The sequence below is a fragment of the Stegodyphus dumicola genome, chromosome 10 (assembly GCF_044657685.1).
Source record: "Stegodyphus dumicola isolate Sdum_Otavi_A_Nest chromosome 10, ASM4465768v1".
Lineage (NCBI taxonomy): Eukaryota > Metazoa > Arthropoda > Arachnida > Araneae > Eresidae > Stegodyphus > Stegodyphus dumicola.
Window position 1 is genome coordinate 141,681,516 of NC_140777.1, and position 25,226 is coordinate 141,706,741.

Genomic DNA, 25,226 nt, shown 5'->3' on the forward strand with positions numbered 1-25,226 from the left:
AGGAGCAAAAGACTTAATATATTGGTTCAGAGAAAAAAAAATTTCTTTTTTCTAAAGGTTTTATTGTCCTTACTGGATTCTTTTATAAGGGGAAACTTAAAATAAGGAAAGTAGAAAAAAATATCAAAATCAATTCGGATTACAATCAGAAATAACTTTAAACACCTATATTAAAAGACGAAATTCCATCTCTTTATCCAAACAATCTTGACTGTATTAAGTTCCATCAGGATAAGGCTACAAACCATACCTCAAAATCTACTGCTTTATGTTTTGAAAAAAGTGAGATATGAAACCGGAATCAGGGTTCATAGCCACATTTTAGTTAAAAAAATAAGCACCTATAAGCACTTTTCAAGCACATTTTAAGAAAAAAATAAGCACCTGTTTAATTATATCATACACAACTGCATAACCTTAAAAACTAGACTTATAATTTAAAATAATCGAAATGAAGTACTTATTAAGAGAGAATAAACATTACCTCAACCTTGGAAAATAATTACTTTTTTTAAATTTTAAATAATAGTTCAATTTACAGGACTAGTTTACAATGAGAGGAAAAAAAAACCATGAAGAACTAAACTATATTACAAGATTTAATGATGAAATTTCAGTTCAAAATAGAGAAAATAAATAATAATAAGTCATATTTATTATATTCGCTTGGAACCTAATAATAAATAAAATTTATTTTTCCACTCATATTGATATTTAAATAATTTAAATCTAAATTCTGAATATTTTCTAAATTTTCATTGTATATCAGTTTTCTCTAAACAGATATTGCAAGCAAAGTAATTTAAGTAAAAAAGAGGAACATTTCTGAAATCAGAAGACAGAAATTTGCTTCATGCAGTCATCTTTAACAGTAAAAGCTTAACTAACCCGCATACTTGGAAATTGGCGAATATTCGGACACTCGAGCGTAACTTGAAGGAGCGGAGGGGGGGTGGGATAGACTGTAGCCGCTCTTTTAGATATTTCCGCTAAATAAATGGTTTTGACATTTCAATATGTGCATCATATAAAAATAAACCAACGGAACTAAAAAATATTCTGCTTAGCAAGCACAGTAAAACTCTTTTAAGTGTTCATAAACAAATCTCGGACTGAACATCAAAATTAATTATTTCTGCAAAATATCGTTATTGCGCAATACGTGCGCCGTAATTCTTCCCTACGTGATATTACGCAATCGGAATCAACAACTGCCGGTATCGGGAGAATAACGAACTAAATAACTGGGGTGTTTTTCATTCTAATTTTCAACAGACGGCGTTAAATTTTCGGAATAAAATCATTCTTCGCTTGGGTTGGTAGACCGCAGAACTTTTAGTCCTATTCAATCCAGATTGGAAAGTGACCAAAAAAAAAAAAAAAAAAAAAAAAAAAAAAAAAAAAAAAAAAAGGTTCGTTGCTTGTTTTGCATCGAACTTTTACAGTTTCAATATTCAAGATTTTGCGGAGAAAGGGGGGACCTCCCAACCTTCGTATTGCATAATGTATTGGCCAAAAAAATGAAATTATTTTGACTATTCGATTACTTTCCCTTTATTTAAGCCATTCCGAATATTATTCCTTAGAAAGCTAATCTGTGTTAAAACACAACCATTTTCGGAAGTTTACTACACTTCAGCAGTTACTGCAACTAGTATGTTATTATAAATATTCATACATATGCTTATAATAAGCATAACGATCATAATAAACACAAATATGAACTGACCAAGCAGAACAAGAATGCAAATTTTTAAGATCTTGATAAAAATTCAAACGTGTGTAGTATTTGATAAAAATTCAATTTGAACTTGATAAAAATTCAAACGTGTGGTGGGAGGAAAGGAATGCCGAATGTAGCGGAATTTTCTACTGCTTTCGCAATTCTTTGACCAATAGAACGACGGGCACCTGTCTGTACTCTTCGTGCACACCAAAGGTTATGTTAATACAGAGAAAGGGGGAAAAGCTATTTCCGGAAGTATGACTCACCATCTGAAATTCCATATTAGGAAGAAAAGTTGTTTATTTAGTTTCGGTTTTGGTACGGGGAAAAATAGCGCGTTCATTAAAAAAAAAAGCACTAAAAGCAAAAAAATAAGGACTAAAACCAAAAAAATAAGGGCTTTAAAGAAAAAGTAAGCACCTATAAGGGCTTTTATATTTTATTTTCAAATATAAGGACTTATAAGCACTTATAAGGATCGGTACGAACCCTGCGCAATTGAAGCTATTCCCTCTAGATGCATAGCCACCAAATCTCCTGATGTGTCTCCTATGGATTAATGTGCATTTGTACTTTTAAAACAAGCTCTTTACACGTGGCATCCCCAAACACTGGACGGACTGTGGAACATTGTGAAGGAGAAGTGGCATAAAATCAACCTTGATGTTTTCAGGAAAAGGCTTTTCTCTTACAAATCAAGATGTAATATGATGGTTCAACAAAAGGGCTCTCAGACGGAATATATTAGAAAAATGAAATTATAACGTTTGTTTATATATATAATTCTTTGCAAAATCCTTAAAAGGATACCTCAACACCCCCTGCACTCAGTCATTTGCGATAGTTACGTTGAATTTTAAATTTCAGAATAAACGTTTCAGGATTATTCATAGGGTTTCCTTTATTCTCATTTTTATTAATAATACCTGATAAATATTTATTCAAATATATGAAAGTATATGAAAGGTTCATTTTCTAATTTATAAAATATGCTGTTTTTAAATATTTTGAACCCAGAGGGACATTAGCCCGAATTCTGTCCAAACGTTTATGTCTGCAAATGAAAAAATGATCCCTTTAGGCGCAATACAAAGTCTGAAAGCTTTCAGTTTAATATTTGTTTTGGGTGTATCCGTGGGGTGTAAATTCTTTAACTTCCAGTATATATCCAATCGAGACATTTTTATAAAAGTTATTTAAATTAATTTCTTCCAAATTTCATGTCATGACTGATTTGTTTGTGTAAAAGTTAGGTTATTTGAAAAGGGCAAAGAAAAGGATGGTTACCTGCCTGGCGCGAGGGATGGCTTAGCGGAGAACGTTCTATGGGAAATCGCCTAATATACATCGAGATAAGGAAAACTGCAGAAGCCAACCGTGCAGCCAGCACGTTGGATGGGAATCAAAGAGGGTAAAACTTTTAGCATTCTTAAACACAGGGCATATTGCTATGGGACGCATATTGAAAATACTTCGTTTGAAAAGAAACCAATTTATTCTAATATATTATTTCTAGTAAGTTTTGACATGAAGGCCAGAGAGAGAAAAAAATCTAAAATACAAAATAACATCCTTATTCGTGTTTTAATGATAATCTGGAGTTTTTTATACGAAATTCCGACAAATCACATAGGAAAAACAAAAAGGAAGTAGCTGACGGTCACTTCGAATTGGGAGCACAGACAACAAGGGAAAATATGCCTAAGAAAAATTTCAATAATAGCTTCAGCTTAACTTAATTCAATGAGAAGTTATAGTTAAAATAGAGCATATTGGTAAATCATAACTGAATATGGTGTGTAAAGTAGTAAATTAATTTAAGAGCACAAGAAAAACAAATTTAGCAACGGCATTTAACTGCAAATAATATTTTAATTTCAGGTTACCATATAATTTCATTTAAATTTTGCAGTTCTGAAATGTAGCTCTAGAAAAGAATTTTAAAATGATTTTCTGTTTCCATTTCAGCTGTAGCGCAATCGATTGGACTGAAAACATCTTTCCTCTCTCTTATCGAAAAAGGCAATTTCTTCCGTCCAAATCCAATGCTCAATCAATAAGGACGTCACTTAGTCAATCATTGGTCAGTCAATGTTCAATTTTTATTCAGTCACTGGTCAGGCAAAGAGATCTCCACTTTCTCAGTCGATTTTCAGTGAATGTCCAATTTTTATTCTGTCAGTGCTCAGTTAATCAGATCGTCACTCAGTCACTAGGCTGTCAATGAGATCGTCACTTAGTCTTTCAATGTCCAATTTTTATTCAGTCACTGGTCAGGCAAGGAGATCTTCACTTTCTCAGTTCCTGTTCAATGAATGTCCAATTTTTAGTCTGTCAGTGCTCAGTCAATGAGATTGTCACTCAGTCACTGCTCAGTCAATGTCCAAATTAAGTCAGTCTCCGGTCTGTCAATGAGATAGTCAGTTAGTCAGTCACTGGTCAGACAATGTCCTACTTTTAGTCACTCAATGAGATTGTCATTTAGTAAGTCACTTGTCGGACAATGTCCAATTTTTAGGCAGGCCCTGGTCAGTCAATGTGATCGTCAGTTAGTGACTGGTCAGAAAATGTCTAATTTTTAGTCAGTCACTGGTCAGACAATGTCCTACTTTTAGTCAATGAGATTGTCATTTAGTCAGTCAATGTCCAATTTTTAGGCAAGTACTGGTCAGTCGAGATTGGCGTCATGGCAAACAAATTTATAAGGAATACAAACTGAAATTGTGTAAACTTATCTCAGATCTATATAATATGTTTTAAGTCCTTTGTTTATTTTTAATTTTTTAAAGCAGAAATATTTCAGTAATGTTTTTCTTATGTTTGAAATTTTGAAACGCTTGCTATGATTCGAAGAAGGATGTTGAGTGTACTCGTCATCAAAGCAGATAACAGGGACGGTATCAACGATGAGATCAAAGAGCTGTTCTTCAGAATCTTCAGTTTGTTTCAGTTCTGTTCTGTCTACTTGATCCAGTTTGCCATTCATTTTTGGTTCATTTTTTGTGTTAAGGAGATTACCAGAATCTATGTCTCTTTGTGCTCCGAGATCGTTATGTGATACAATGCATTCAGCATCCAATGATTCAATAGAGGCATTCAAACTGAATTCTTCCTGGTTCAAGATGGTTATACTGCTATTCGTGCCCATTTGATTACCTGAGTTATCAGGTTTTGGAAAATCGAAATCCTTTTCTGTTTCCTGTTGGAGGTAATTAAATTGCTTTTCATCGCTGATATTGTGCACATCATAAGAATTATTATCGAAATCTTTGGAAAAATGGCCGATGTGGTCAGTATCACTATCAATATGCAACTTAAGAAGGTTATTATCAAAAGCTTCGTTATTAACTTCGAGGAGATCGGTGTCACTGTCTATGTCCACATCAAAGGAATCATCATTAAATTCATTAATATCAGCATATGAATCAAGGAAATCTAAATTACGTACCTTGTTTCCGGCATTAAACTTGTGTTCATTACAGTTAATAGAGTTTTCATCATTATTATCCCGAATTCTCTCTTCTCTTCGAGAAAACAAAAGGAAGGCAGTCGCAAAACAAATAAGTATGCCCAATAGGCTGTCGATAAAGGGTGTTGGTATAAAAACGTAACACAATACTGTCAAAAGAAAGAACTCCATTTCTAAAAATGGCTCGAATGCGATTTCAGCATTAAAAATAACAAGCAAATAAGCTCCACACGTAAGATTTTAGCACCACTAGATTTGATATCTCTAATGATTATGGTTTATAAGCATTGTTAAAAATGTATACATTAACTTTGTTTAAATTCAACAAAGCCTAAAACAATTATTGGTAAATCCATTGTTCCGAACTTTATTAAAAGGATTCTTTGAATATGCAACAATGAAAGGTATTCTGATATATAACTCTACTCACAATAGAGGGAAGATTCTATGAGTCTGTCTTTCGTTCTGTCTGCGTGTAAGCTGATAGACCCAGGCCTACGAATTTGCTACATAGGTGCATCTAGAGAAGAGCCAGTGCACCTCGAAAAGTGGTTTCCAAAATTTGAATTACTTTTTAAATTTTATTTTATTATTTTTGTTTTATTCATTTTTTTGATAAAATCGCATAAAATCGGTAATTCTCTCTCATTACATCAGCAATAATGCCACGCAACCATTATTGCTGTTGTATCCCTGTCGGCATTGTTGATGATATCAGCACTGTTGCCATTCGGAAAAATTAGGGCGAAAATTAGCGTTTTAATAACTTTTAATTAATATCTCTGATTTTTGCTATTTTTTCGGATAAAAGTGGAAGCGGAAAAGTGGAAAACGAACCAACGCAAAACTGCCGCTGCCATACATATTTAAATAAATGTTTCTTTTTTGGGGGTTTCTTGCAATACAAAGCATAAACGTAATACTTATATGTACATATATATATATATATATATATATATATATATATATATATATAACAAGAGATTATTATTATTAAAACGAAAATACTTGAATACTCTGGGAAAATATTTTTTATACAAAAAGTACTTTCAAAACATGAATTTGTCTTGGATTTATTGGTGCAAAGCACAGAGAATCATGTTTACCTGCCACTCTGATGGAAAGGGTTTCATCTACCTTTGACTAGAAAAAAAATGAAGCTAAATATATACACAATACAAAAATATATAAAACTATTTTTAATTCTTTAATAGTCACCTCTTTAAGATAAAATCAACTGGTTAGCGGAACATGAACTTACGTTATATAATTAGCGAGAACGATACACCAAAATGAGTTTTGGTGATCGATGTACTTGGTGTACATAGTGTTTTTTCTACTTTTCATCATTTTCTCTTTATTACATTTACTTAATTATTGCTGATAAATCGATATGGACTTTGCGAAACCTTGGGGCAGCACATTGATGTGTATCATGCGTAAAAATTTCAACAACTGGTCTGTGCAACTATGCTCCGCTCACTTATGTTACATGCCTCAACAACTACGGCCACGATATTCCGCTAGCTTCAAGACACGGAGCAAGGAGGACGCTACAGCCGTAGCACTAACGAGGATAAAGTTAAGCCAACGTGTTTATGCTACAGATGTGCTAATTTGCTTTTACGATGTGAAAGTTACGCTTCAGATATTTTATATCGCTATTTTACACAAGTTATCCCACTGTTACATATTGCCCCATTGGATGTGATTCCGAACTTCAAGTGAAAAGGTTTGTTCCAACATTGAGATTTATTTTTGACTTTTATATGATACCCACTAAGGACAGATATAGATAAGTAACGATTTCAGGGTATTGTACCTCTTAAATAAGCGAAGACCTATGAACTATGACCTACATGTTATTAAAGGGAATGTATTTAGCGCTAGGAAGGCTTATAAATAATAAGCTCAATCATATGCTTACGTACGAAACCATCACAACAGACGAAATTTTGACATCATAACAGGCGACGACATTTTGACATCATAACAGGCGACGACATTTTGACATCATAACAGGCGACGACATTTCATACGACCATCATAACAGACATTCTGAACATGCAAAACGAGTGAGTAGAACATAGCACTTCAATTCTCTACATTCCTCAATAATAAGATATACTAATTTGGAAAGATGCTCAGTAGAATTCAAGTCAGGGCTTTCAAGTAACCAATTTATGACAGAGAAGTCAGAGGAATGCTCTTCCATCCAACCAACCAGTAGCCAACCGTAACCTGTGAGAGGCGCAGTTATCTTTCTGAGATACTCCCTTTCCGTGTGAATGACAGGGACATAAATGGATGGAGATGATAGCTCATCAACTCCACGTACAGAATCATATTGAGGGAGGTAAGAACAAGTACTAAAGATCCCAAACACAACCAGAAGAAAGCATCCGAGACCATGATTAAGCCTCCACGGCCTTGTACAGTTCCAATCTGTCACACCGGATTCATACATTCATGATTCTCTCGCCATATTCTGAGCCTCCCATCGGTATTAATTAGAGGGATCGAGACTCATCACTCCTACACATTTCATGTCCACTAGTGTCTATTCTCTATATTCTCTTGCCCAGGTAAGAATGGCAACTCGATGGCATGCATTTAGGAAGGGTACCCTCTTGTGTCTACAGCTTCCGAAGCCCATATGGTGAAGGGAGCGATACACGATCTTTTTACTGACTGTACGACTGTCGCCTGCTTTAGCTAGGTGGTAATTTGAGCTAATATTTGGCTTCATTGACCATGTACAATACGGCTGAGACGTCTCACAGCACGATTGTTCTAAGTTAAATGTGCTTTGCACTTTGCAGTGTCGCTACTTCTTTTTCCCACCATCCGTGTATTCTCGGTATGCTCTTGACACTGTAGACCGTTAAAATCCTATCCCACTGAGGATTTTAGAAATTGTATGGCCCATGCGACGAGAGATTACTATCTGCCCGATATTGAAATTTTACCTGTACTGGTATATGAAACAACTGATTAACGACAAGCATAGTGCTAGCTGTATGTGCATTTACCACAACTCCCTCACGTAAGCCCAGATGCGGCGCAGCGCTATTGAATTTGCATAGCCATGTATATCCCTAATTTAGTGGCACTTCAGTGTAGTTACAACTCATGAAGCTTGGGCATACGTGTAACGATTGCAAGAGATAAACATGAATTTACTGCCGAAAAAGAGGAGCAAAAGACTTAATATATTGGTTCAGAGAAAAAAAAATGTCTTTTTTCTAAAGGTTTTATTGTTCTTACTGGATTCTTTTATAAGGGGAAACTTAAAATAAGGAAAGTAGAAAAAAATATCAAAATCAATTCGGATTACAATCAGAAATAACTTTAAACACCTATATTAAAAGACGAAATTCCATCTCTTTATCCAAACAATCTTGACTGTATTAAGTTCCATCAGGATAAGGCTACAAACCATACCTCTAAATCTACTGCTTTATGTTTTGAAAAAAGTGAGATATGAAACCGCAATCAGGGTTCATAGCCACATTTTAGTTAAAAAAATAAGCACCTATAAGCACTTTTCAAGCACATTTTAAGAAAAAAATAAGCACCTGTTTAATTATATCATACACAACTGCATAACCTTAAAAACTAGACTTATAATTTAAAATATGAGAAATGAAGTACTTATTAAGAGAGAATAAACATTACCTCAACCTTGGAAAATAATTAGTTTTTTTAAATTTTAAATAATAGTTCAATTTACAGGACTAGTTTACAATGAGAGGAAAAAAAAACCATGAAGAACTAAACTATATTAAGAGATTTAATGATGAAATTTCAGTTCAAAATAGAGAAAATAAATAATAATAAGTCATATTTATTATATTCGCTTGGAACCTAATAATAAATAAAATTTATTTTTCCACTCATATTGATATTTAAATAATTTAAATCTAAATTCTGAATATTTTCTAAATTTTCATTGTATATCAGTTTTCTCTTAACAGATATTGCAAGCAAAGTAATTTAAGTAAAAAAGAGGAACATTTCTGAAATCAGAAGACAGAAATTTGCTTCATGCAGTCATCTTTAACAGTAAAAGCTTAACTAACCCGCATACTTGGAAATTGGCGAATATTCGGACACTCGAGCGTAACTTGAAGGAGCGGAGGGGGGTGGGATAGACTGTAGCCGCTCTTTTAGATTTTTCCGCTAAATAAATGCTTTTGACATTTCAATATGTGCATCATATAAAAATAAACCAACGGAACTAAAAAATATTCTGCTTAACAAGCACAGTAAAACTCTTTTAAGTGTTCATAAACAAATCTCGGACTGAACATCAAAATTAATTATCTCTGCAAAATATTGTTATTGCGCAATACGTGCGCCATAATTCTTCCCTACGTGATATTACGCAATCGGAATGAACAACTGCCGGTATCGGGAGAATAACGAACTAAATAACTGGGGTGTTTTTCATTCTAATTTTCAACAGACGGCGTTAAATTTTCGGAATAGAATCATTCTTCGCTTGGGTTGGTAGACCGCAGAACCTTTAGTCCTATTCAATCCAGATTGGAAAGTTATAAAAAGAAAAAAAAAAAAAAAAAAAAAAAAGGTTCGTTGCTTGTTTTGCATGGAACTTTTACAGTTTCATTATTCAAGATTTTGCGGAGAAAGGGGAGACCTCCCAACCTTCGTTTGCGTAATGTATTGGCCAAAAAAATGAAATTATTTTGACTATTCGATTACTTTCCCTTTATTTAAGCCATTCCGAATATTATTCCTTAGAAAGCTAATCTGTGTTAAAACACAACCATTTTCGGAAGTTTACTATACTTCAGGAGTTACTGCAACTATGTTATTATAAATATTCATACATATGCTTATAATAAGCATAACGATCATAATAAACACGAATATGAACTGACCAAGCAGAACGAGAATGCAAATTTTTAAGATCTTGATAAAAATTCAAACGTGTGTAGTATTTGATAAAAATTCAATTTGAACTTGATAAAAATTCAAACGTGTGGTGGGAGGAAAGGAATGCCGAATGTAGCGGAATTTTCTACTGCTTTCGCAATTCTTTGACCAATAGAACGACGGGCACCTGTCTGTACTCTTCGTGCACACCAAAGGTTATGTTAATACAGAGAAAGGGGGAAAAGCTATTTCCGGGAGTATGACTCACCATCTGACATTCCATATTAGGAAGAAAAGTTGTTTATTTAGTTTCGGTTTTGGTACGGGGAAAAATAGCGCGTTCACTAAAAAAAAAGCACTAAAAGCAAAAAATAAGCACTAAAAACAAAAACATAAGTGTTTTAAAGAAAAGGTAAGCACCTATAAGGGCCTTTATATATTATTTTCAAATATAAGGACTTATAAGCACTTATAAGGACCGCTACGAACCCTGTCATAGTTATCACCAATCGGACTACGAAGAGCAAAACATCTGCAATAACTTTTATCCAGCAGCTTTTAATCTCTCCGACGGTATCAGTATAAACGACCAACTAATTCAGAGGTACAGTAATAACCTTTTCACAGATGGCTCCAAAACTGAGAACGGCACGGGCAGCGGCTTCTGTAGACTGGAAAATGGAGTTGTAACATTCGAGTGGAAAAGGAAGCTAGGCTTGAACAACTCGGTATATCAAGCAGAGCTTCTAGCTATCCGTGCTGCAATTAAATATGCGAACACATGCCAACAAGAGAAATTCTCCATACTCAGTGATTCGGCATCAAATCTGGCGGCTATCGCAAGTCAAAACAGCCGGAGTCCTTTGGAATATCGAATTCAGAAACAGCTTCTGACAATGCCTATTTCGCAAAGACCCACTTTAAAATGGGTTCCCGCTCACACAGAGATTCAAGGCAATGAAGCCGCTGACCTACTGACCAAGCAGGCAGCCAACTGCACGGATATATTAGAAAGACCAACTAAACTTCCTTGGTCTCATATTAAGCGAACAACTCTGACAAGTCTGCTACAAAATTGGCAAAATAGATGGACAGAGGCAGAGGGTAGGACGAAGGACATTTCGCTTACTGCCAAAAGTTAACATGGAAATAAAGATCCGCTGTGCTAGCCTAACACAGTTCTTGACGGGTCATGGACAATTCCCAGTGTACCTCAACAGATTCAGACTTAGAGATACTCCCTTTCTGCGAATGAGGAGAGGAAGGCGACACGGACCATTATTACTTCCATTGTGTACATACAAGAGCCTGGCACTTGAAGAAATCAGCGGACTGTGCCTGGGCAATGTGGACGTCTAACACACTCAAAAACAGAATAGCCCTAGATAAAATCTCAAGACACTGCCTAAGCAGAAACAACCGTGAATAATATTATGTTTCAAATGTTCAGAACTTAAAGCAGATAACCAAAATAACGCTTAGTGCCTTGCAATTATCAATATGTAAAAACTGTTATTAGTATGTAATATTCAACCTTGTTACTTTGGAGTCTTAATATCTTGATGGTATATAATTCCGTTTGGTTCATGTCCCGTGGTGGGAAGCCATCATAGCGGTGCACTCACTCACTCCCTATGAGGTTGAAAGAAGTTGAAAAGAATACAAACAATGCATGTGAATGTTGCGAAGCATAGTATCGATAAAAGGAAAATACCAAATTAAAAATAATCGTGTCCAAAGAGCAACAAAAGCCTACGGTACTCGAAGCCCTTTCCTCGGTTGCGATCCTGATGTGCACTTAAGAATTATGCAAATGATGCAAATTTATTTCTGATAAAAACAGACATTTCTCGATCTATACGTATTAAATATGTCCATTTCTTTTGTGTTAACCCTGTAATTTCACAGAAACACATTAAAACTGCTTTTTACACACGTTATACGTTTTTACAACTATATTTAATAATACAGAATAACATTTATCGTTACTTACTATATCTCTGTAAGAAGGTATACTCGTCCCTCCGACGACGGGTAGAGATATGACAACAAGCATCAAAGAGTGGATTATCAAAGCCACTACCAGATTCCTGTGAACTCTCAGTCTTGAACATTGTAGAGATCTAAGATTAAAAAACGAAGAAACGAAGGTGCATATAATTATAAGGTACTGATTAGTTTTGAGAAGCAAACAAATTGCTTGCAAAAATTTCCGAGCATATATCGACCCAATAATAAATGATTACTTCAGTGCAGGCCATTTTTGCTGTTCAGAATAATATTGGATAAGGAAATACTTTATATTGTTCGTAATAAATTGAATGCACAAGTCCAATGGAAAGGGAATAAAATTTATTATTATCACAACAAATAAAACAAAGTGCTTAAATTCCTCAGATATTCATTCAATATTGCAAAATCTCCCAATAGTTGTCTTTTAAACTACCAAAACGTTCAATAGAATTAATTCAAAACAGAGAAAGCTAATCCGATTTCACCGTAAATTCGCTACAGTAAACAACAGTTTTCTAAACAAAACTCATAAAACAACTACTGAATTGAGACGTCTTCTTCCTTTTATAAGCTTTTTAAAGCACGCACGAGAATGTTCTGGTATTTTCTCGATTTTTCCTGAAAGGCAGAGCGTGCAATTACGAGATATCTATTTATTAAATGCGCGGCTCCTCTATTTTTAATTTTTCCGGCGTAGCTTTCTCTTCAAATAAGTCGTGTGCGGTATTGCACGGAAAAATGAAACCATTTAATAACAATTCTATTAAAAATAGCAAACTAAAATAAATCAATACAAAAACCGTAACAATATTGTAGTAGAAATGGGGAAGGAATTAGGTTGCTAAAAGTTTGGTGGAAACAACATTTAGATGAGTCAAAATTGAATTTTTTTCAGCAGAAAAAATTGCTTCAAACAGATGTAGATATTTCCATTAAGTCGAATTTCTTTAGTTCGAAATATTCAGGAAGTCAAACTTCATAATAGCATTTCTAGCCTACATCATCAAATAAATTTATATTCATACTTATGATACCTAGAATATTAAGGTTTTTACCGTCTAATTTGCAAAAAAAGCTTCTTTAAGTGGAATTTAATTTTTTTAGGAAAATGAAAATTCTGTTCCGTTTTTATTAGCTTTATATTTCACCCAGCACAATTTTATGTTAGTAATTCATTTAAAAAGCTGCAGACAACGTTAATGCATCGTCATCAACAACATCGTGATGACAGACAAGCAGACATATTTTAAAATACAAGAAAGACAGAACAAAATAAATTTTCGGTTAAAGCACATGCAATATAAATCAAATAAATAACTTTCAACATTAACATTGTTTTTGAATGGATGGAAAGGAAAAAGACAAAATACATTTCTGAAATCAGTTTCGAAATTTGCACGAGAAAACTGCATTTAGTACTTACTTGAAGTAGAAGAAAATGAAGATGGTGACAGCAAGAAAGAACAACGATATTAACGAGCAGACGAGAAGAATCAAACTCACTGTTAGTGGAGTCTTTGGTACATCCTGGAAACAGAAAACAAACGTAACAATATAAACAGAAACATTTTCCTTTTCACAATAATGGCATTTCCGACTTTTCCTTTTTATTTTAGCACTAGTAACATTTTCTTAAAAATCGATACTATTCTTTGCTTATTTCGAATAAAATCGGATTATTTCAATTTCTCTGAGGTATAAGAAATGTAGAATTCTTGATATGAGTTGTTTGTAAATTGGCTGAGAAAATGAAATGAGTGGTAGCAAACAGGAGAGTGATATTAGAACCCCCATATTGCTTTAGCCTAGTCTCGGAACGGTCTTTTGCGTCGAATTACAAAAAGCGTTGAATCAGTTTTAAATTTCTTGCCACCAAATATCGCCTTCTATTATATTTAAAGAAACTGAATATTAAAGAATATGCCTGCATATTTCTCGCACTGTTAAACAACAACGGTACTTAGAGCCCTCAAACTTTGAGTAACATAGTCCTCCCCCCCCCGAATATGGGTTCCTGGAAACTGGAAATCCAAATTACAAATTTCGAATTTGTTTTATTATATATGTCATATTTTGTAAAACTTTAACCAATTTTGGATTAAAAAGCTCAGTGATTTCAAAGCGAGCAGTGGCAACACTGTACGGAATAAAACATTTTTATCTGCAGTACCCAAATGCTCTCGAAACGTGTAGGTGTGTATGAATGAAACAACGCCCCTTTGAAGGTAATATAAAATCTGAAAGCTTTCAGATTTTTTTCCTTCTTTTTCTTTCTTTTTTAAGTAGCCTTATTTTTAGGAAAGAATCTTTCGGTATCGAAAATCCATCAGGCAAGGATAGACAACGTAGTAATTTTGAGAAATGACATATTAAGTAATTTTGAGAAATGACATATTAAGTAATTTTGAGAAATGGCATATTAAGTAATTTTGAGAAATGACATATTAAGTAATTTTGAGAAATGGCATATTAAGTAATTTTGAGAAATGACATATTAAGTAATTTTGAGAAATGACACATTAAGTAATTTTGAGAAATGACTCTTCGCTGTATTCTAGATGTTCAACAAAATTTGTCATTCAGTCCTCTAGTTGGAATTTTTGAATTGTAATTATTAGTCAAGATTAGAGTTAAAATTACTTCCAGTTTTGATTAGAGTTAAAATTCCTCTGTCGTATAATTTTACAGATATTCTGACGAAAAATAGCATAATAAGTAGGAAAATATGAAAATAATCTTATATATGTAATAGAGTTTAAACATTAAAAAAAGACTTAATATGTGAGGCTAGATTAATTTCCTCGAAAAATACCAGTGGGATACATATTAGACATTCAAAACACCCACTGTAGCACGTATATCTCATATGCACACATTGGTAAATATTAGTATTGTTGCGTTATGCGGGTTCGTGGATTTGGAGTGATTGATGATAACACATGATGAAGAATCAAAACAGTTTCACAGGACAGTTCCAATGACGCGTTACAGTCGTAGAAAAACTACGATAAAGACCCTGAAACAATCAGCATTACAGTCTTGAGGCTATCAGGCTATAACGATGAAGAGAGCTTTACGGCAAAGCACTAAAGTACAGCTCCCGACTCGGTTGATCGCTCTTAAGCTAATCTCTGAACTGAAAGCACTACTACTGAAATCAACACACGCAAGATACTTTTCACGATAAACTCCCGATAAGCTTCAAGATACACTGCTACTCCGCGGACAGGCAGGGTATTTATAGCTTGTCTTCGAGAACATTCTTGGTAAAAACGGAAAAAATTCATTCTAGAATGTTCTCGCTCCATCTATAGCATATCGCCCATTTCGCGCCAAACCTGGCAACCATGCTTTTCCTTGCGTTTTTCTCTAGCAACCTTAAACCGGTTTTGTGGAGAACCTTTCTTACTGCGGCTGGGCATTTCGTAACAGTATTTTTATTTGCTGCAGTGGCCGAGTGGTTAAGACCATTGAAAGCTAAAAGCTCAACTCGGGCTCGAACCCAAGCGCACAAGCTTCCCTTAGAAAGCCCTTCACAGCGGCATACCTTATCTCAGCCATATGGCCGTTGGATGCTTTCCTATATTCGAATAACCTGCTACAGCAGCAGTTTTATAATATTTATTTCCATAGATCAATTTATCACAATTACAAATGAAAACAGTTACTTTTAAAAACAGAAGAAATGCTTAACTTTCCTATTTCCTTTGTTAAGTAACCAGTGTTACTTAATATGAAACTAATTAGCTGTCCAATAATGGTGAGTTTCATGATACTTACTGCTGTAGCTACATTTTAATCCCTACTTGGAATGGCGCTGTAATAAAAGAATTAATGACATCACCCAATAAACTACTGAATTTTCTATCGTTAATCAAGCTTGGCCATTAGGCATGCAAAATTCTTCAATTCACATTGAACGAACAGACATTTCGTCATTAATCTCCCAAATTCTGCAGCAGAATCTTTCTTGAAATGTAAAAGGGAGATGTCTATGAAATCGGGAAGTTAGTGGTTATTTTGACTGTTATTTACCATTAAATAATGAAAAATTTATATTATACGTATATATTATTTGGGTATATGATGTATGTTTGTATGTTTGTCTTTCGCTCTGCGGGAAAAGCGACGGTAACTAGAGCCACCAAATTTGAATACACGTAGTTAGTTCTCCACCCAAACATCTACACTTGGAAGCCCGACTTTTTAATCTGGAATTACTTTATTTATTTCATATTTGGCAAGAATTTAATGAATTTTTGATTAACAAACTCAACAGTTTAAAAGCAACCAGTGGCGACACTGTTTGAAAGAAAACATATTTATCTTCATCGCAACCAAGGGGGTCAGAACAAGTGGAGTAAGACTCCCCCATATTCCCCGTACTGAAAATGAAGCCATGGAACGTCACGACTCATCATGGCTGCTACCCCAAGCAGACGTTTGGTTAGCTTTGTTTATATTCGAATCGGTGTTGTCTACAGGTTAGTTATTCATCACTGAAGGTTATACTTCTTCCGTAATTTTAATACTTAACATAAAAATTATTTTACTTAGTGTATAGAAAAATCACAAGGATACAAATAACTGTTTCAAATTTAATAAAATCTAGGTAATCTGAATGAAATGCAAATGCGTAAATTGTAACTAAAAAATGTGTGCATGGTAAAATCTGGAAGGTCAGTGAACGTTTCAATGGTATTTTATTTAAATTATGCCTCGAATTTCTTTATTGAGGACGTTGATATTTGCTCACATCTCAACTATACAAATCAGTGTAATTTTATTTAACAAGTTATTTAGTATTCTTATCCGTACACTGTATGGCGGCCATGATAAGTCGTAAAGCCACGTTGCTGACATTTCCTTGGCTTCAGTTTTGTGACATCAGGCTTTCTCCATTTATTCTAACCTCCTTGGGCACAATAGACTGTCGTCATTTGGCAAAATGTAAGATATTTATCTTTCATAATTTAATTTGCAAACTCGGTTGTTTAAAAACATTGTGTTGTCACTGCCTGAATTGAAATACTTTTCCTTCCAAGGGCCGTTTGGCAAAGAGTAATATATTTAATCTATTTGTTACTGATTAAGAATTAAGCAATTTAAAAGCAATAAGTGTTGTTCTTTCTTTCTGTTAATATCAGATACTAATTGGTCCCCTTAAAATACAGAAATTGGACTCAATGAAATCATTACATGTTTTTTTCTCTTTTATAAAAATGTTTCAGGCAACCTATCTCTCAAGCAACTAGTTTTTATATGTAATCAATCCATCGCATGTAGGCCTTTCAGCCAAAAGAGCAAGAAAAAGTTCCTTCAAATGAATACTAAGAATAAATGAAAAATTGTCACTCTGTGAGAAGAACCTGCACCTTTTATGAAAAGAAATGTCTGTGCTATGATTAATAGCCTCAGCAGAAAATTATCGAGATACTGAGATTTGAAAATCTTTGAGAACTGCAAAAATCATCCTTAAATTTTTATTTGCATATTAGAGAAAGGAATTTTCCAGGCATGCAGCATGAAGTGAAATTTAAATAATTTTAATAGTTTTTTAAAACATACGTAAAATGCGATCATATCTTTTTATATCACATAAATCAATGAAAAAATGCAAATGATAATAAAACCATCTAAATGAATAAACAACAAGCTTGATTTTACTTAGCCTAAAAAAAAAAAAAAAAAACGAACTATCTGGATAAGAGGAATTTTCAGTATTTATTTTTACTGTATTGTAAACTGAAAAAGTGAAAACAAATGAAAGCTAATTTCACAAATTTACACGTACTTGAAAATTCCGTTATATTATTATTAAAAAGCCCAAATTTTTGTTCATAAATAATCATATAGTATAAAGAGAAAAGAATGAATATAAACAATAAAGAATCAATTAAGATTTGAAACTCATTCAACAGTCAACAAATAGCTGGAAGAAAAAACAAAACTTCTTCTGTTGTCTAATTCCTTATTAACGCTTTACGGTTTAATATTCTAAGTGCATGCATATATTTAAGACAAAGAACGCATTACTAAAGTGCTATTATTCTGCGGGGACTAGTTTTTTACAGTTTTTTAGTTATTAACGGAAATGATATATGTGCTTTTCTACGTTATTTTGCGGCCTACCAGCGGCCGAGCGTTAAAGTCGCTGAACACTGGTAGTTCGGTCCGAGGTTCGAATCCCGCGAACGGGCTGGTTGCATGGGCGTTTTCGTGGTTTTCCCCATGTGTAACGTGAATACGAGCTACTTTTCCTTAGAAAGTCCTCCCCGAAGGCATCCCTCCCCTTAGGCAGATAGCCCTAGTGTGCTTTGCCGTAATTAAATAAACTAAAAAAAACTATATTATTCTGCCTCGAGTTTGAACATTTCATAAGTTCGGGTTTTGTTTTTCAGTTGTTTTATTTTCTATGCTCTCTTTTGAAGTTTTTATTAAATATGAAATAAAGAAGTAGTCAAATTAAAATTAAGCTAGCATATATTTGAATATTTTACTTCAAAAGTATGAATTAATTTATTAATATTTGGTAAAAGCTGAAAGCAAACAAAAATACTTACAGTAGTTGTAAAATTCAAGCATTCGCTGTAATTGGTCCAACTTCCCCAAAGCCATTTTCCATCTTTATCGCATATTCTGTAGGCTTTCGCTTCTAAAAAGGACAATAAAAACACAAATTACTTCTTGCATTTTAATACAAGTTTAATGAAAATACTTAAATATTAAAAAAACTTTAGACCTTACGCTACTAATAACTCACAGTTTAGAATGCAAGGTGTTTTCTGATATAACTGAGTACGAAATTCTGGAAAATTTAATTTCAATTAAATGAAATCATAATTTTATTTTAAAAAAGTGCTCATATTCAAGGTTGAACATAACTGAAAGACAAATAAGATTTTAAAAATATTTATCGAAAACCAAATTAAAACTATTTTTTAGGCTTAAAATTTAAAGAATCAATTGAATTTCAAATTCCAGCTACTTCAGCGCATGTCATTTCCTCAATATGTATCTTGGTTCCTCATCAGGCAGTGCTCAGGATTTATGATTGTCATGTTAAACATCCGTTTTGATGTATTTTGCATTCGTTTATTGATGAAGGCGGACATTATTGGAAATGAAAACTTGCGTAATAAAAATAATAACAATAATAAAAAGAAAATCTGAAACGTTTCAGATTTTAAATTACATCCAAAGGGGCGTTTTTTAACGTTTTGTTTGTTACCTTTATTTATTAAATATCATGCTCTTTGCATCTAAACCGTAAAATTCAGTTCAACAATATCGCAAAATAATTTTAAAATGAGCATATCTTTAGAATTTCCGATACACAGTCTCACGCGCTGGAGATAAAAAAGTTTTTTTTTTCTGTACAACGTTGCCATTGCTGGCTTTGAAATCCTTGAGTTTGTTAATCAAAAATTCGTTAAAGTTTTACAAAATATGAAATCGATAATAAAACAAATTCCAAATTTCAAATACGGGCTTTCAAATGCCTATGTTCGCAGTAGGATTACGTTATTCAAAATTCGATGGCTGTAGGTACCGTTGTTTTATCAGAATGCGAGAAACATACATACATTTATACAGATTCTTCATTATTCAGTTTCTTCAAATATAATACAGGGAGATAAGATTGGGTGGCAACAGTTTAAAAAGTGATGCAGCCTTTTCAAGTTTTCAATGCAAATTTGCAAAACGAAAACAATAGTCCCTCAGGGACAAATAATTTGGACTAATAATACCTAAGAAAGCAGTTTAGTGCATTTTAGTATTAAATGCATTTATTTTAAAATTCTCTGAAATACGAATTTTTTAAATGTTTAACGGATTTGGGAAGAAATTTTGTAGTAGTAAGGGAAAATGGAGTTTTGAGAATAAAAAATATTTTTCAATTATTTATATAGATATGGAGACGAAAACATATATACCCATATAAACATAGCTATATCCATAGCCATATATATAGATATGGAGATGAAAACGAAGTGAAGGGATATAGATTCCAAAAGGAAAGAGAAGGAGACGAAGGCTACGGACGAGGTGGCTAGACAATGTGAAAAAGTGGTTAAAGAATGCTAGTGTCAATAACGAAGGACTGTGGCACTGGATGGGTCAAGGTGGCTGAAGCTGACTGAGACAGCCTTCGCCGTATATCGACTATCATGATCTTTCTATGGAATCAACAATGATTCTCTTGTTTCATTTCTTCAATTCAGCATTTTATTTAGCACGTCCAATTTAATTAATTACAAATTGAAATTTTTAATTTCCACAATAGTGCACATTTACTATCTAAATTTAATTGCTCATTTCCTAAAAGATCATTTTTCATAATATATACTATGAATAATTATTTACAATACATTTAATACACTATGAATACAGGTGCTGATTTTAGATTTCTCAGTTCTTTCGTATTAAAAAAAAATCTGATGTGTACACCACATGCCTTCCTTATACGGAATATTAAATTATACACATTTTTTTCTTGCATTTCATTTAAGCTTATTGGTTTGAATTAAATTTACTTCGTCGATACCGCATAAACCAAAATAGAATAAATGTACTTTTTAAAATTCATTATATTTGTTTACCATAGCGACACTTTGGCCATAGGTTCACTTAACAGTGTTACATTTCATTCTTTTTTTAACTATGTTTATGTCTATGTCTTATCACTTAGTAAGAGGCAATCGACCATTAACGGCCTTTACAAGTATATGATACTTTTAAAAATGCTTGAAGAATCGAGTAAGTTGTATCCAATAATATGGAAGTACTTGTACACATGCTGTGCTAGAACTCAGAGATTACTAGCGACGGAGGCTCCTGTGCCGCCGTCCGTAGAATAAGTAAACTTTGAACAAAAGAGGTGTTCGTGTGGCGCCATCTATTAGTAGTGATCAAAAGCATTTTAATTGCCTGGAGCCCTGGTTGCGTCATCTCTTGTAAGGCATTTTTAAAATTTCATAAAAATTATTCTTTTGATAAGCAATAATTGGCAAGTAAAATGATGAAAAACATAATTTGCAGTACATTGAAACGTTTCACAAGAATAAAAACTATTTACACACAATTCTTTTTTTAACTCAGAATGCACAAAATTTATATCATCTTGAATTATCTAATCGTTGCCACATCTAATCGTTCTATTCAAAGACTGTAAATCTAAAACGATGTATAAAAGAAATAAAACAAAACAAAACAAAAAAAAAAAAAAAAAAAAAAGAAAAAAAAAAGAAAAAAAGAAAGAAAAAAAGAAACAGTTTTTCACAGACGATTCAGTATTTCTCATTCAATTAATTCCGTTTTCCCTTTGCGACAAGGCAAAAATACATAAAAACTCAAAATATCTGTATTGAAAATTACGAAGTAAATCTTAAACACTTATTTCCTCAAATAAATTCCAGAATGGATTAAGCATGATTTAATTCACGATAATAAAAGACAGCGTTGTCTTTGTTATTGTGAAGCTTACTTTCTCTAGATTGGCAACAAATCTACTATTCTGCTGTTTCAAATGTAAACAAAGATGGCAGCTATGGGAAAAAAGTAGGCTTAGCGGCACTTAAACAACTTTTACATTGTTGATAATTCTAAAAATATTGCATTTAGATTTACTAAAGGCATAATAAACCTACCGGGAGATAAGAACAACATAATTCAATCATTTCTAAAGCAAAAAGGGCACAATTTACAAGCATATAAGAATAAAGAAACTAAGATTACTGAGACGAATAACAGAGTGCATATACATAGATATAGATATATTTATATACTTTTGGTACGGCCGACTGCAACCAAAACACGAGATGCACATCTACATGTTGTTGCAATTCTATAACAAAATTTCAACGTTCTGAGGCTATTTGATTTTGAGTTATGCAAAATACGTACGTACGCACAGACGCCGTGAAAAGTTCTTATCAGAATTCATTTTAAATCAGTTTATAATTTTTTTGGGGGGAAAATAGTCCTTTATTCTGTTCTTACGTACGGATGTCACGCAAAAACATCGTTAAATTGCATTCGATAGCGGTCAAAATGCATATTTTCGTTGAAATATGATGCTTGAAATGTTTCGCGATTACAATACTTCCTTTTTACTTCCAAGGAAGTAAAAACACTTTTGACTACTTTATTATATTCTTGAAATATATATATATATATACAGAGAGAGAGAGAGAGAAATAGAGAGAGAGAGAAAATAATGACAGTGGTTTAGAAAGGATTCACTGCATGGCATTAAAAGTTTGAATTTTTAATTTTTGAAATACGTTTCAACACTTTTCTACATTAGAATGATTCCGCGATTTTATTGAAACTGAAAATAATATCAGCTTTTTGAAATGCTAATAAAGAATACAGTAATCTTTAGAAAATGAGTGACTTTTAAAGGTCAGAATCATTAGACTGCTGAGTTTGATGATTATGGTAAGTTTTAATGAAATTTGATTCGTTACTAGTCTTCATGTGGTTTACATTGTTCAAAACACAACGAAAAAGTATCTAAAAGAAATCAAGCACGTTTTCAAGCATATATAATTTAGTTATTATCAAAAACAGGATTTACGTTGAAACAAAATAGACTTACTCTTTTCATGTGGCTACTTTGTGTTCTTTAATTCGGTACTTTAAGAAATGATATTAATAAACTTAGTATCATTTCTCATTGGCCTGAGAATAATGCTGAACCTTTCAAAAATCGCAGTACAATCTGGAAAGCATAATCTGAATTCATTGGTTCTTTAAGACTCACTGCAGGGAAGAAGTCGAGAAATTCTATCGATTTAACGTTTCTGTATTAGTCTTATTTTTATTTTAAATTTATTTACAGCAGCAGCAAGATTTGAAACTACATTGCAGATTATGACTTTAGAATCAAGTAACAATTTAATCTCTCCAATATAATCTCGTAAGGTATAGAAAGCGAATTCACTTTATTTGTAATATGAGGGAGATTAAACTATAAGATTTTCTTCCGGAAAAAGATAGCAACACAAAATATCTTTATAACAATTTATCTTTCCAACATTTGCTCGTAAAGTATAGAAACAGAACTTACTTTGCATGTAATATTATTAAGGAGATTAAATTATGAGATTTTCTCCAGAAAAAAAAATGGCAACATAAATATCTTTATTAAATTTAACTCTAGAGGAATTGAATTAGAGGTGGGAAATTCTTTCGCCTAATTTTAGAATTCTCGACACCTGTTTAAAATGCAGAAGCTGTAGATAGTTTAGGAAGAACATGTCTCAGAGAAAGCAATTCTAATCTACTTATGATTAATATTAAAAGTCTAAAGCTCTTTGTTTGTTGTTATATTATTATAATATCAATATGTATTACATTGTTAAAAACAATGTCTAATTAGTAGACTTTTGCGTTTAGTCATTAAGAGGATTATCTAAAATTCAGGAAATTCCAACAATTAGAGTTTTAATTCTCTGTCTTTTAAAGTTACCTTGTTAGAATTACTTTGGAATTGATTAGGATTAGTTTGTCTTTTGTAATACTCAGTTGCGTAATCTTCCTTAAGTTAGTCATTTTCAGTGCTTACGATTGTTCAGAACTGAGGTTGTTGTTTACATGTGGCAAGAGATATTTTAATGAATTAGAAAATCGCGTACAATTTTAAGCTTCTTAGTGACTTTTTAATCATCTATGACATTTTCAATCTTCAAAAATTCTGCTTTGTTTCTTTGTGGTAATAGTTATTTTATTCAACATATGACTTCATTCTCTTTCATCAAATCTTTATCCTCTTATTTCATTTTCAGCAGTTATAAGTTTTACCGAAACTTAATCCTAAAAGATTCTATAATCTTCCGCTTCTCTTGAGAGCTTCATAAAACAGAAATAATAATAATAATAAAACAAACAAACAAACAAACATAAATTGAAAGCTTTCAGACTTTATTTTATGCACAAAGGAGCATTTTTAAAGGTATTTGTGTGTAATCTTTATTTATTAAATATCATGTTCTTCGTAAAAAAAAAAAAAAAAAAAAAAAAAAAAAAAGAGTCTTGCGCGCTGGACATAATTTTTTTCCCGTATAGTGTTGCCATTGTTCACTTTGATATCGTTGAGTTTGTTAATCAAAAATTCGTTAAATGTTTACAAAACATGAAATAGATAATAAAACAAATTCTTTCTTCGGGCTTCCAGATGCCGCCCATACTCTAGGGAAGTTATTCAAAATTTGATGGCTCTAGGTACCGTTTTTTTTTTCACAGTGCGAGAAAAATACATACATTCATGCAGATTATTCATTATTTAATTTCTTTAAATATAATAATGCAGGGTTCTAATATTTGATGGCAACAATTTGAAAAGTCAAACGCCGTTTATAGTGAACCAACGCAAAATGCCAAAACGAAATTAATAGCCCCTCTGGGCAAAATGCTCCTTTGGCCTAATAATAATAATAAATTTATACTCAATATTATAATTTCTTGAGCAAAATTCGATCTTTTCAAATCAAAACAAATACAGAGATAAGAACACTATTTTAAGAATTAACATAGACAAACAATGAATGGAATGTTTAATTCTATCTAATAGATTAAAAATGTAATACTTAGGGCCGCTACGAGGGGATACTGGAGATACAAGTCTCACATCACCCTTGAAAAGTGCAAAAATCGCATTCCTTTTTTTAATGAACGTTTCGCTTGTATGCTAATGAGGCTAATTTTCCCGGCTAAGTTATTTGAATACTGGCAAACTTACGAGAGTTGTCTGCCTACGGGAACGAATGCCTTCGTTGAAGGGCTTTCTAAGAATATTTACGTTACATAAGAAAAATCACAAAAATAACCAAGCAGCCAGGCTTTTCACCTGGGATCAAACCCACAGTATTTAGGAGTCTTTACTACTCGGACGCTCTCAAGTTTTGAAATAAAAAGATTACGGATTTTTCAGTTAAAATTCGAATAATTCGAGTGCCGGAGAAAGCGCAAAGACCGGATCGTGATACACGACATTTTTGATGGCGTCTCACAAAAAGAAATCAAGGCTCGATAAATCCGGTTAGCGTGGGGGCCAGGGAACTGGTCCACCACCCCAATCCATCGATGCGGGAATGATCTGTTCAAATGGCTACG

The 25,226-nt window shown here is 33.0% G+C and overlaps 1 protein-coding gene across 1 annotated transcript in view; it reads right to left on the bottom strand.

Annotated features, from left to right (window-relative positions):
• LOC118192468 (corticotropin-releasing hormone receptor 1-like) overlaps positions 1-25,226 on the bottom strand; it is a 523,232-nt gene that overhangs the window by 153,833 nt on the left and 344,173 nt on the right. The window contains exons 3-5 of the mRNA XM_085825622.1: positions 18,671-18,762; positions 13,531-13,634; positions 12,088-12,217 (exon numbers count right to left, since the gene is read on the bottom strand). Of these exons, the coding sequence (XP_085681748.1) occupies positions 12,088-12,217; positions 13,531-13,634; positions 18,671-18,762 (326 nt within the window). The remainder of the gene's footprint in view (positions 1-12,087; positions 12,218-13,530; positions 13,635-18,670; positions 18,763-25,226) is intronic.